Source organism: Zerene cesonia, chromosome 13 (assembly GCF_012273895.1).
Source record: "Zerene cesonia ecotype Mississippi chromosome 13, Zerene_cesonia_1.1, whole genome shotgun sequence".
Taxonomy (NCBI): Eukaryota; Metazoa; Arthropoda; class Insecta; order Lepidoptera; family Pieridae; genus Zerene; species Zerene cesonia.
Window position 1 is genome coordinate 1,928,460 of NC_052114.1, and position 12,992 is coordinate 1,941,451.

Below are 12,992 nucleotides of genomic sequence, written 5' to 3' on the forward strand. Positions count from 1 at the left end.
CTGGAAAGTCGAGATTCGTCGCGCTGATAACATTATAAAAACAGTCTCAAAGGGTGTAAATAAAGACAGCGTCTGATGTATTATGTGAGAGAAAAGTTTTTCTTCGAAGTTTAGATTTAAACTGAATTGGAAGTTCAGATATCTTTTAGCAAAAAGGTTACTTTATAATTAATTTAAAACTGTGTAAATTTATTAAGTAAAGTATTTGAAGTAGGCTTTATTCAGTGCAATAATGAACCACTAATTTTAATCAAGACTAGTCTATGGCCTAAATAATAACTGAATAAGTTGTTACGAATCTTCTTTTTAAGCACTTTTTTAGTAAATCACTATTATTCTGTTAAATCCTATTATTATTATAAATGCGAAAGTTTGTATGGATGTATGGATGTATGGATGTTTGTTACTCTTTTACGTAAAAACTAATGAACCAATTGCAATGAAATTTGGTACGTAGACAGCTGGATAACTGGAATAACATATAGGCAACTTTTTATCCCGATATTCCTACGGGATACGGACTTACGAGGGTGAAACCGCGGGGCGCAGCTAGTAGAACTATATACCCTACATTATTTTATGTTTATTCCTAAGATTATTGTATTTAATCTTTTTGGCTTTAATATTCCATAACAAACTAACCACGTGACTAACGGGGTGAAGTTTCATAAAAAAAACAATTATGTGTATATATATATATATATATATATATATATATATATATATATATATAATATTTTAAATGTGAAAATTTAATTGATTGGATGTTTGTCCGTCAATCACGCTGAAATTACTGAACGAACTTTTTGAAAATACAACAAATTTTTGTTTATGAATTACCTCCTATTTCTCCTGTATAATACACGCGTGAAATCAAACACAAGAAAATGCTATAGAAACTTAATTCCCTTTAACTTTTCCATACTTAGTTATAAGCGCAGACATCTATTCACATAACTAACAGCAAAGGGCATATTTAACCCTTCTCAAGCAACTTAATCACTAGCAAGTAACCAAGTAATTATTATTTGCCATTAATCACTACTTGGACACTTTAATTGCGAACGATGTTTCTATGAGCTTTTTCTTGGCTTACTATTCGATTGGTATAACTTTTCATAAAAGTATTGTATACATGCGATATTTTATTATAGTCCAGCTGCGTCCGGGTTTCACCTGCGTAAATAAGTTTTTTTTAATTGCATATGATATGAAATATTCTTATAACAAAATATTCTCTGCTTGGGACGAGCACATAGTAATATTATAATCATATAAATAATTGGAACTATTATAGAAAAAAGTCGTTATAAATTAAAAGATACCTGTTATTTTTTTTGCAGACTTGCCAAAAATCATGTGGGTATGATAAACATAATTTGAAATATTGATATTTATTTTCCAGAAATTTTGGGTAAATCTCAACTAAACTGAAGATCTTAAGACCATTTTAATCATTTTGTTTAAGTGAAATCGTCAATTATCTACACGTTTACAGTTATAGCTGTGGCGCAGATTGATTAATTACCATTAAACTATGAATCCGATTCAAAGACTGCGATTCAAGACAGTAAATCTCATCCTTTGTTGTGTAACTGTTTATTGGCTTATGTTATATACCGAAATTACGTATTATAGAATCGTTTACTATTTCAAAATAAAATCTAGTTAAAAGTAATGCTAAGTTTCATTTCACATACATTTATTATTGAAAACAATGTCAATCCTACTAATATTACAATCCTATCCTACTAATGTCATAAATGCGAAAGTTTGTAAGGATGTATGTGTGTTTGTTGCTCTTTCATGCAAAAACTACTAAACAGATTGCAATGAAATTTGGTACGTAGACAGCTGGACAACTGGAATAACATAAAGGCAACTTTTTATCCCGATATTCCTACGGGATACGGACTTAAGCGGGTGAAACCGCGGGGCGCAGCTAGTTGAACATATTTTCAAAATTTTTATTCAGTACATGCTTCCCGCTCGCGGCTTCGCCTGCCTCCGTATTGTTCTTACCTTTTAAACCTTCCCTGGACTATTCAGAATGCACCAATACCATGATTATAAAAATCAGACCAACCATTCTCGAGTTTTAGCGAGACTAACGAACAGCAATTTATTTTTATATATAAGATTTGAGTACTTCCCAGTGATTATTATAAAATATCTTTACAACACTGAGGGTCCCGATCGCAATGGTTTAAAATTTGTCAAGGTCGTTTTAGAATTCTTTTTCTTTTTATCTATATTAATAGCTGTGCTGAATATGTCTTCACCAAACTCCAATATATTAAAACTATAGAATAGTTAGTCATAGTATTAGTAATACAGTTCCAGTGTGAAAGCGAAGCGAAATTGTGATATAAATACTCTGTGTCACCCCAAGCAATAAAGTGTGAAATATTTTATACTGATATCTTAATATGACAACTATAAAATTCGCTCTTCTTACTAGCAAGAGAAGTGAAATTCAGTTTATTGTCCACCATAAATCCGTAATGTCTTGTAATCGTGTTTCTGCAACTATTGTCTACCCCTTATGAGAGAGCCATTTATTGTCACTTCATAGTTTTCATTATGCATTTACTTCGAAAAACATTAACTTAATAGCATATCTATATAATATAAACAAGTTTTACTTTGATACGTACCAACGTTATTTATTATTTTTCCTTCGCTTGGTAACAGAATGCCTTGGAATCCCACAGAGTTGTATCTTAAAAGCTAGTCTGACCAGACATCGGCTCATTAAAAATCACTTGTTTGGCGACGAGTTACTGACAAAAATGTACCAAATAGAGATAACAGAATAACACCGTTATATTTATTGTGTCGAAAGTATTTTGCTTGTCTAATCATCTTATTTTTACCACATACGCACATCACACTATCTTGTTAAATTAATCGAAGTCTATATACTAAAAATAGAGTAATGTAAGAAAAGAATTATCTTGATAATTTGATCTATTAGATTAGTGTAAAGCTAGTGAATTGAATGCTTTTTATTGGTAATCAACGACACACACACACACTCACTCACGCACACACACACACACACACACCTCTTCACTCTTTATTATATTACCCCTTATTTTTTAAACTAATTTATAATACAATAAACAGTTTCCATTGTTTATATAAACATAACATTCCAAGAACGTTAAATTCATGTTAAATTTTAATTGTAAAATATGCCAAAAACTATTAAAAGCCTAATATTATTCCAAAGGTAACGCTGAAACGACGATGACGACACTCTTCGTTGCAGAGATAAGTTGGTTGCATTGTCAATTTTAGAGTACTATTGTCACTGAAACACGTTCATTACAATATCCTACATCATTACAATGTTAACTAATACTTTATGTATAAACAAGATTACAAAACAAACCGTAAACCTTTAAGTCCTTCACAATACGAAGGTTCATAAGTTAATCAAATAACACACATTTCTTACAACCCTTCATCCGCCGAAATAATTAGAGGCGCCGCTATACAACCAGTATTATTTCCCCCATGCAACCCATGACCCGTCTCAAATCGGGTCAGTGACAACCGATAATTTGCAGTCCTATCTATCGATTTTATTGTCATCTTCAACAGTAACTCATAAACATTACTGGAGATAAAGCGCAGCCTCCGACGAATAATATCACAATGTACGTTGGTTTTACTAATTTTCTGTATGCGAATATTCTAACTCTATTCGTTCATTATTTATCGAGTTTGTTTATAGACAAGTTAGTTTATTGCAATCTTGATTAGTTGCATTAATGTTATAAAATTTAATTATGTTTAATTGAATGGAATTTTGTTTCATTAACAGAAACTTGTCCTTACACACATATGTTACTGTGTTTGACACAAGTTATATTCCTTTTTCTTATTATATTATTAAATTGGAGTATTGCAATTTTTAAATAATTTATTATTAAATAGATAGCAACAGGTATCGTAGCGCGTAGCACTTAGCGTAGTTTTGAGATTTTTTCATTTAAGTATATGAAAATGTTAACACTTTCTAAATATTTTTAGTATCATAAAAATAACACAAAAATGCAGGCCAATACTACCTAACACGATATAACAAAAAGTCATAACACAAAACAATATAAACATTCGATATTTCACCGGATCTTTCAGTAGCCCCCTTGCCCACTGGTGTCATATTTGAGATAATATCGATCGAATTATCTGTAAAGATGCTTGTTGACTTTTGCCCTATTGACCTCATTCGTGGACCCCAAATTTGGTATTAATAATACATATGGTAGGGTCTTTGTGGACTTTTCAGGCGCGTGTGATCAGTATGAAAAATGACTTTGTAGATCTGGCATCTAATATATATATAAATTACAATGATATTATAGTATCTAGCATACTGTTATATTATTTTACATAGAGTATATATTCATAATATGAGCAATTGCCTTCAATAGTACTTGAAATATCCGATAGTGGTTTGAATGAATGAAAATTGCCGATTAAAATATTGAAAATTGTAGAGATGACGTTAATAATATTATATATATTGCAACAAAGTATACGTCACAAGTAATAAATCTTTAGACGTCACTATAAGTGCTGTATTAGAAGGCGAAATTTGATACATGGGTTCTAATTAACAAGTTTGGTAATTATTAAATACACACCAGAATACTGTGGAAATAACAACGTTCGGTAATTTATCGTCGTCTCACGCACTTCACAAAACTCATCGAAAACGTTTATTTTTCTCTATTTTCTTATAGAATAAATCAACATTAGTTTTCTTCTTCCCTCTAAATACGTCATTGGTCTCATAGACTGATGTTAAATACACCTTCTCTTATACATAGACTTATAAATATTAATCTCGTTCAACAAAGCCAACGCAGTGACAGCGTGCCGTTTCAGTACCGAATGCTATCGCGTCACAATTAACACATTTCCATTTGAATATCCAATCCAGGGAAATCATATTTTCGCGGGCAATTCCGCCGCGAAAAACTTGTAATAACTGGTATATGGCAACAACGCTTGCTCGTTATTAACTGCATATTTTAGATGTTAGATTGTTATTGAACCTTTTGACTTTATATTTTAAGCGCAATTATCATTGCCTTCTTAAATAAAAACTTTTTTAAGGATGCGAACAATATTTAAACATTAAACTAAAATTGGCATCAGACATAAAAAAACCGGTCTAAAGATATTTTATGTTAATCATGTAACAGAAATAATGTATGAAAAGTGTATAATATTATTGCGATAAGATATATATGTTCTATTATAGTTTATATGTGATATATTTCTTCCGTGCGCGAGTTTTATTTTGATTTTTTATTTATTTTCCAAAGAACTTATACACTATAAAAATAGAAGATATTAAGTACAACTTGTCACGGGACTTAACTCAAACGGCTGGAACGATATTAATTAATGTTGTGTGTCTTCAGGTGGACACGAGAATAGTTTATTGGCAGAGCAAGCAAAGAGCCATGGGCTACGCTGGCTTTTTATTTACATAACGTTATACTTGTGTTATTAATGATCGAATTATCTCAATATTCAAAACGCAAAGGTGACTTTCTGATCTATAAACGCACATCCCAAAATATTGGACAGATCGGGCTGAAATTTGTCATGTCATTCTTAGTGGATGCCTACAATGTTGACTAAGAAAGGATTTTGATAAATTCTTCCCCCAAGAGGATAAAATAGGGAATGAAAGTTTGTACAATGAAAATTTATTTTCACCACGCGGGCGAAGATGCGGGCAACAGCTAGTTATAATATAAGAACAACAGAAAGCATGTCATATATTATGAATTGTTCGGTTACCAAGCCATTCGGGTCTCTCGAGGCTCCAGTATCTAAATCTAGACAACAGCGCGCTTCGTAAGCACTGAACATAAATCTATGTAAATTCCGCCAAATTCCCGCAATATAAGAAAAAATATGACAACGTTTCTTCCAAAATAAGAATGTTATAAAGTTTATAATGTAATATTACGAAATGAGATCGATTAGCTTTTATATTTAAGTAGAGTAGTATTTTAAAACGTTTGAAACGCATTTTTACTATTCCATACTGAAATGAAAAGCTAGAGATTGTGTTTCTTTGTTTGAACGTGCAAGTCTCAGGAAAAACTGGACCGATTTTAAAAACTCTTTCGTTGAACATGATCGCTGAGTGCTACGTACTAAAATGTACCTACCGCGGGCGAAACCAGGGCTGACCATTACTTGTGTATTTAAAAAGAGATTAAATAATTAATGAATTTGTAGTATTGGCAGCGAATAAAAAATCAAAATCAAGATCGAGACTAATTCAGTCGGTTTTATTGGCATATTTTTAAACTTACGAGCATTAAACAATACTAACAGTTAGTTACCTGAAAGAGATCACTCTTTAGTGATAAGGCCGCCCACTGTGCTGGTTTAGTATTAAGTCATTTATTTTAAGGATGCGTTATATGCCAGCACAATAAAGTGTAAATTAATAAATATAAAAATTAAACATACATTTAGTAGAAAGTTATTCTATTAATAGGAAGACATTCTTTATGTATTAAGCCATTAAAATTAATTCTACGCATGTTTTTTGTCCAGTTACTTTACTCAAAGGTTTCTGTAGAATAGAAAATAATATGTAGCTGGAGACCTACTTGCAAAATTTAGAATAAAACCTATAATTTCACGATGTTAACAAATAAAAAAATAAATAAATAAAATTCTAAATTTTTAACTTTATGTCAAAGAACAGACCTTGACAGAATTAGACAGGACTCATAAAAATTTATTCAAATCTTCAAGTTTCTCAAAATGCCTGTTTAATTTTTTCTAAAATCATAAACAATACTATGGAATTGTAAATACGTAATAATAACCCAGTAAAACATTCACACATTCAGTCAATTTAAATACTAAAATAACCCCATATAGAATGGATAACTCAAGTGAGTATTATCAATATTTATATAACTTCTTATCATATGCACATACGTACATATTGTAATATCACACTATATTGCTACTACTACTATTTGCTTATGCAACTATATGGGAATATATGGTGTTATCACCATTACATTATATTCAAGACAGGATACACAAATGTACCCATATTTTACAAGTTCAATTAATGTCAATGAAATAGGGGACCAGCCGTTGCCATCTTGTCTTGAAATTAGCTGGTACTGGTGCATCTGTGGCCCTATTTGCATCCAAAAGAATTAAACATTTTCTAATCAAGATTCAATCGAAATAGACCCATTATTATTTAGTCTTTAAAATACAGCGAATAAAGCATTTTCTAATCAAGATTCAATCGAAATTTCCCATTATCTTGAATTATTTATTTATTAAATTACAGCCAATACAGTTTTGTTTACATTTTACTGATACATAAATCAATTAATGCTTTGACAACATTTGGTTTTAATATTTATTGGCTGGTTTGTTTCACTTCACATCACGGTCCATATAAAGGGCATGACAAATGTCACAATAAGTTCAAGAGACACCACGTCCAAAAGCTAGTCAAATATCAATAGAAATCAGAAACTTAAAGCAATTTTAAAAATCTTACACTGCAGTCGATAAGTGTTTGGTATCGTAAACATTGTCAAAGCGTTTGGAATTGTGTCCGCCGTTTAATTCGTATGCAGGAGGCACTTGATCCCCGAAACGTGCGAAGAAATTAGATTTTTCTTTTGTTATAACAATATTCTATTATTGAGTTAGACACTAAAAGGGCTAAGAAACTTAGTTTTGTCCTTTGAGCTGTGAACTTAACACTCAGTCAAAATACATTAGCTATAGCTGATGATCTAAAAATGATCCTGAATTCCCGCTAGCCTATATTTAAAACTCAATATCAATTGAGTAAAGCATTATTTGTTGTTCAAAAGAAAAATTTTGATAAACCTTGCAGATAGGACGTTAGAAGATTTATTAAACTTGACAGACACAGAGGAATCGACCTCGTCCAATTCCGGAATTTACGAATCTAATCAACCATTTGTACTAGAACTTCACGAGATCAAGAAAGACGAGCCTCAGAGCGAGAAGACCGAGAAGACTCCACCGACTGATTTGAGGATTAAGAAGAGAAGGAAGAAACGTGCGCAGCCCACCGTTGACAAGAGCAGCACCTCTGCGTCAAGCCTGTCGGATAGCACCCCCAAAGTCGAGGATCTTGGAAAGGAGGAGTTTTATGACGCGAACGCTAGTTTACATGATATACCAGGTAATAATACACAGTAAAATCTATTAACCACTTATTAATAAATGGTTAAACCTAACGAATATAAATGTCAGAGAAAAAGTTATTCTGTTGGCGTGAATAAAAACGTAATGTTTTCATCATTTTATGTTGCCCAAAATACTACCTACCCTGAATGATCTCTATTTTTATTATTATTGTTGTGCTTTATACAATTTAATATATTTTCTTCCAGATAACCAAGCAAAGCCCGCGGCGACAGTCGCCTTGGCCCAAGCACATTCGGAACACGGTCAAGATCCAAAGACAGATCAAATTACCACAAGTCAAAGAACATCCGCCAGCCCTCCCCAACCATCTGCTGTTACGGTAATACAGTGTACTTATATTGCTTAATTCTTAAAAGTTTATAAGAAAATTAAAACTTAAATCTTTGTTTATTGGCAAATTATTAGACCATTTACTATCGAAATTTTTGTTATTTAGGTTAAAAATTGTAAATAATTTTTAAGATGAGTGCCTATTTAATTTAATATGACGGTAATATTGTAATTTCAGAAACCGGTAGTGCCTCCAGATGCAAAGCAATAAGGTATTTTTTTTAAATTAAGGACTTTATTTTCAAAACTATATAAATACTTACTTTAACTTACTGTCCGCGGATTCGTCCGCATGTAAAACCGCGCGGCACAGCTTGGTTGTACCCATATAATAATTAATTATTAACCTCCATTAATCTCACGAGAATGCTTAACTAGTATTACTTTGTTTATTACGTTATATTATTTTTACAGGTCCTCTGAGAATCATTTACTTCCAAGAAACAATAATATATCAGTTACAATATAATAAAGTATATATGAAATAATAATGTGTTATTAATTCCCAATGTCATCACATTTCGAGAACACCTTTAATATTAATTGCTAATTTGTTGTAATTTAAGTAACGTTGCAGTACATATTCAGTGAATCTTAAAACATTCTTAATTTCAAGAAATTCGTACAAATGTTTGATGAAAGTTGAAGCGCTTATTTTAACATAACATGGATTTTCTCAAAAGTGAGATTTACTCCCATATGTATATGGTTGATGAACTATTGCTCAATAAAGGCTTGCCATGGATACAGGGCATATTACATGTTGATAAGCTCTCGCCCAATGACAAACAGTTTCAGCATCATTGTTCAACAAATGACGTTTACCATGAATACTATATATGAGGCTTATGCATACTATAGGTATTAACCTCATTATAACTCTGTAATTTATTAAAAATATGACAAAAACCATGAACCAATCAAAATGACACTGTCAAAGCGTACTCATATCGAAAATTTATTGTTGTGTTGAGATTAAGATTTTGAATATTAGCTTTGATTGATTTAAAAAACTATTATACTCGGGAGTCCCGCTGTATAGGGACCTCCCGGGCTATTGGGAGGTAAATTTTTATTAACAACTATCAGTAATTTTAGTGTAAACTCGAAAACATGTTCGCTTTAATAGACACATAAATAAAAGTCACGTACGAGTGTTATTGCAATACAGTTATGGAAAAGCCCATTCGCATCAAAAGTAAAAATAAAGCGGCTGCATCAAAGCAAAAATCAGCAAAGAAAAGAAAGAGTGATGGTAAATATTATTAACGCAAATTTGAAATAGAATGTTTAAGAATCTATTATTATTAAATCGTTTATCACCAGGTCCTACATGCTCAATGTTCTTAGCTGAATTGACAAAAAAGCTCATGTTGAAAAAGAAACAAGAAGCCGAAGCACCTATTAATATAGTCCGTTAGTGTACAAATACCTTATTCATTTCCATTACTCACATTATTATGGATTTAAGCAATCGAATTTTTGGTTTTATAGAAACAATAATTGAAAGTCTCACTAACGCACTACCGGTGAGATTATCAAAGAGGTCTCCTCCAAGAAAAGATTCTCCATTAAAAATTGAAACGTTACAATCTTATGCACCCGAATTATTACCGAATGATACTTTAAATGTACCGAGACCAGTTATCATAGCAGCAGATGAGCCTCCAGAAATTGAAAACCCAATATTAAAAGGCGGTTTCAAAATGCCTAAAATGCCAGTTGCCAGTAGTGATGTTTTTAAGCCATCAGAGAGGCGGATAAAAATGCCAACTGAAGATGTTGCAGTGAATACAGGGGGTGATCATGATGTTGCTGGTGAAATAGCGAAGTACGTGGGCACATTGCGAAAAATTTCACTTATAGCTGAAGAGTTTAATCAGAAAACAGGTAAGTCCGAAGTCCGTGGCGTAATCAGTCAAGTTATTTAAATATTGCTACAAAAATATATTTTACTTCTGATAATACTATTGATTTATTATCTGCTGTACCATTCGTATATCTTTGACTCAGATAGGTTATTGCAAGTATAAAATTTTATTTATAGTGAAGCGAAATCCGTTTCACCTTGGTATATTTTATGTATGTTTTACTATATATATCGTATTTCAAAAAGCAATAGAATATTTCCATTACCAAACACCAATCGTTATCTATAATTTAACGTCTATCATTTTTATTTCAGCTAAGAACTTAAAGGAGATAGTGGACAGCGTGCAGGAAGATCTTATTAAAAAGCTAGAAGAAATCAAAGCAGAACAAGGAACCAAATCAAATAATCAATTGAATGTTATAATCGAATCTGAATGTTCATCATCTAAGAAATAACTGTTGGTACTGGCAGATAAAACAAATTTGAAACCATAGCTGACAGCTTGTCAACATGAATTAAAGATTGTTTTGGGTTTCTAAAATTCTTTGTAAAATAAATCCCTAAAAATATAAGATTTATTTCGTTTTATTTACAAAATTTTAAAGTGAATGTGTGTTATAGCATGCATATGTTTCTATAATACTATCAACAATAAGAGCATCCAAAGGTACTTATTAGCTGTTCCATTTTTTATATGAAATACTTTCGAGATCTATTACTCAAATAATAAATTTTACCAATTAAGTGTTTATTTAAAGTACATTAATGTTAGAGCAAAATGGATGTTTCACGCGAAGTAACGTCCAATTTATCCAAGTCGAAGGATTACACAGTTGCCTTCGGTCGTATGACTTCGACTAGGAACAAAATAAACAAAGGTAAAACAAGCAGTTTCAAAAAAATATTTATCAATTGAGACATAAACACTTATAAACAATATAAAATTATAGATAACAAGCACAAAAGTGAGGACGACAAGAAAGAAGAAAATAGATTGTACAGAACCAGACAGCCAGTCAATTTTAGAAGAGTTATTCCAAATAGCAACGGTCGAATTGATATTGCAGGTAGGTACTTATTATAATTGCCAAAGTAACACTGTCTGTCTCTCTGTTTGTCTCTTTTTCGCGACTTATCTCTTAACCGATTTTGATGAAGTTTTGTACAGTGATAGTTTGAGACCTGAGAAATGTCATCGGATAGTTTATTCCGGAAATTATATGCGGTAACTATGTAGATAATAGGCTAGACTGCCTTTCTTTTCTTACGCGGGTTAAAAGCTAGTATTGAAATAATAAATTATCTATATTTCTTTCATATTATGTTGCTATTATATTGCCCTTTTACCTTCAAAGGTGACCCAACAACCATAAATAGACGTCCCAGGCCCTCGCCGTCTAATCGACCAAGTAAATAATATGTTTATTTAAATGCTCTTATGCTATTTAACTGCCTTTAGACCCAAAAAACGTTTTTAAATTTATCACATATTTTTAGAACAAGACAAAAAACTAAAACCAAGTCACATTCCAATGCGAAAGGTAAACACTCTAAAGAAAAAAGCATCAAAGGAGAAGAATCAAGGTACCTTGTCACAAAATAAAAATATCCAAAGACTACAAATATACAATACTTCACCGGGTGAGTATTTGAAATGAGTCAACTGTATTTTATATTTTGAATTAACACGGAATAATTTGTTAAAATATAATTAGAAGTTTCAGATTTTTCAGAATTGCATGATATACCAGTTACCGTAGCTACGACGAGACCTATACCAACTTTAGGACAAATTTATGGCAATTCAGTCATTAATAGCGACATATACAATGGTACTAGTATTTGTATATAAATAATTAGACGATTTATTTTATTCTAAGTGTTGACCTTAAATAGATTTGTAATATTTCCAATAAAAATTAGTACAATATCTTTGAGTCTTATGCATTCATTTCAATTCTTACTTTTTCAATCACATATTTTACACAATGTACAATTGCTTTTAGATTTTTTCCTGGGACCAGTAAATGAGAACTTAGAAGTTCAATTCGTGACCCCAGACAACAGCAATAACATAAGTGACATATCTCCTGAAAGCGGATTCAACGTGGCCAATAATAAAGGTTGCAATCTTGTGTAGATTAAGATATTTTTTCGAGCTTTAACACTTTTATTTTAATAAATCACTATTAAACCAGGATTTATAGGCTGTAACTTTATGCTGGGATATATTTTTATGGCAGAGTATGCACAGAGTAACGTGGGCCATCTGATACTAAGTGGTCACCGCCCATAAACATTCATAGCATTGGTGGTGTGTTTAGGTTAGGTTAAGGTTCTTTCGCTGTTTTCGCATATAGTAGATCGTTCCAAAGCGCCACTGGCGTAGGGGTAGTATAAATATCTTCGACATATATGTACTTCAAGAAAAGTTGTGTCGGTTACTCTATTTATAACTCAAGAACGGCTTAACGAATAATGTTGAAATTCGGTACAAAGATAGTTTGTGACCCGAGAAAGGATT

General features: G+C 31.8%; 2 protein-coding genes across 2 annotated transcripts; both read left to right on the top strand.

The window, feature by feature from the left end:
• Window positions 1–6,934: 6,934 nt before the first annotated feature.
• LOC119831229 lies at window positions 6,935–8,806 on the top strand. The gene is made up of 4 exons (XM_038354519.1): window positions 6,935–6,947; window positions 7,925–8,239; window positions 8,451–8,584; window positions 8,774–8,806. Exons 1-4 carry the CDS (start codon window positions 6,935–6,937, stop codon window positions 8,804–8,806), a joined length of 495 nt encoding a protein of 164 aa, XP_038210447.1.
• Window positions 8,807–9,768: 962 nt separating this feature from the next.
• LOC119831232 lies at window positions 9,769–10,923 on the top strand. Its single transcript, XM_038354522.1, has 4 exons — window positions 9,769–9,850; window positions 9,922–10,011; window positions 10,090–10,485; window positions 10,781–10,923. Exons 1-4 carry the CDS (start codon window positions 9,769–9,771, stop codon window positions 10,921–10,923), a joined length of 711 nt encoding a protein of 236 aa, XP_038210450.1.
• The last annotated feature ends 2,069 nt before the right edge of the window (window positions 10,924–12,992 follow it).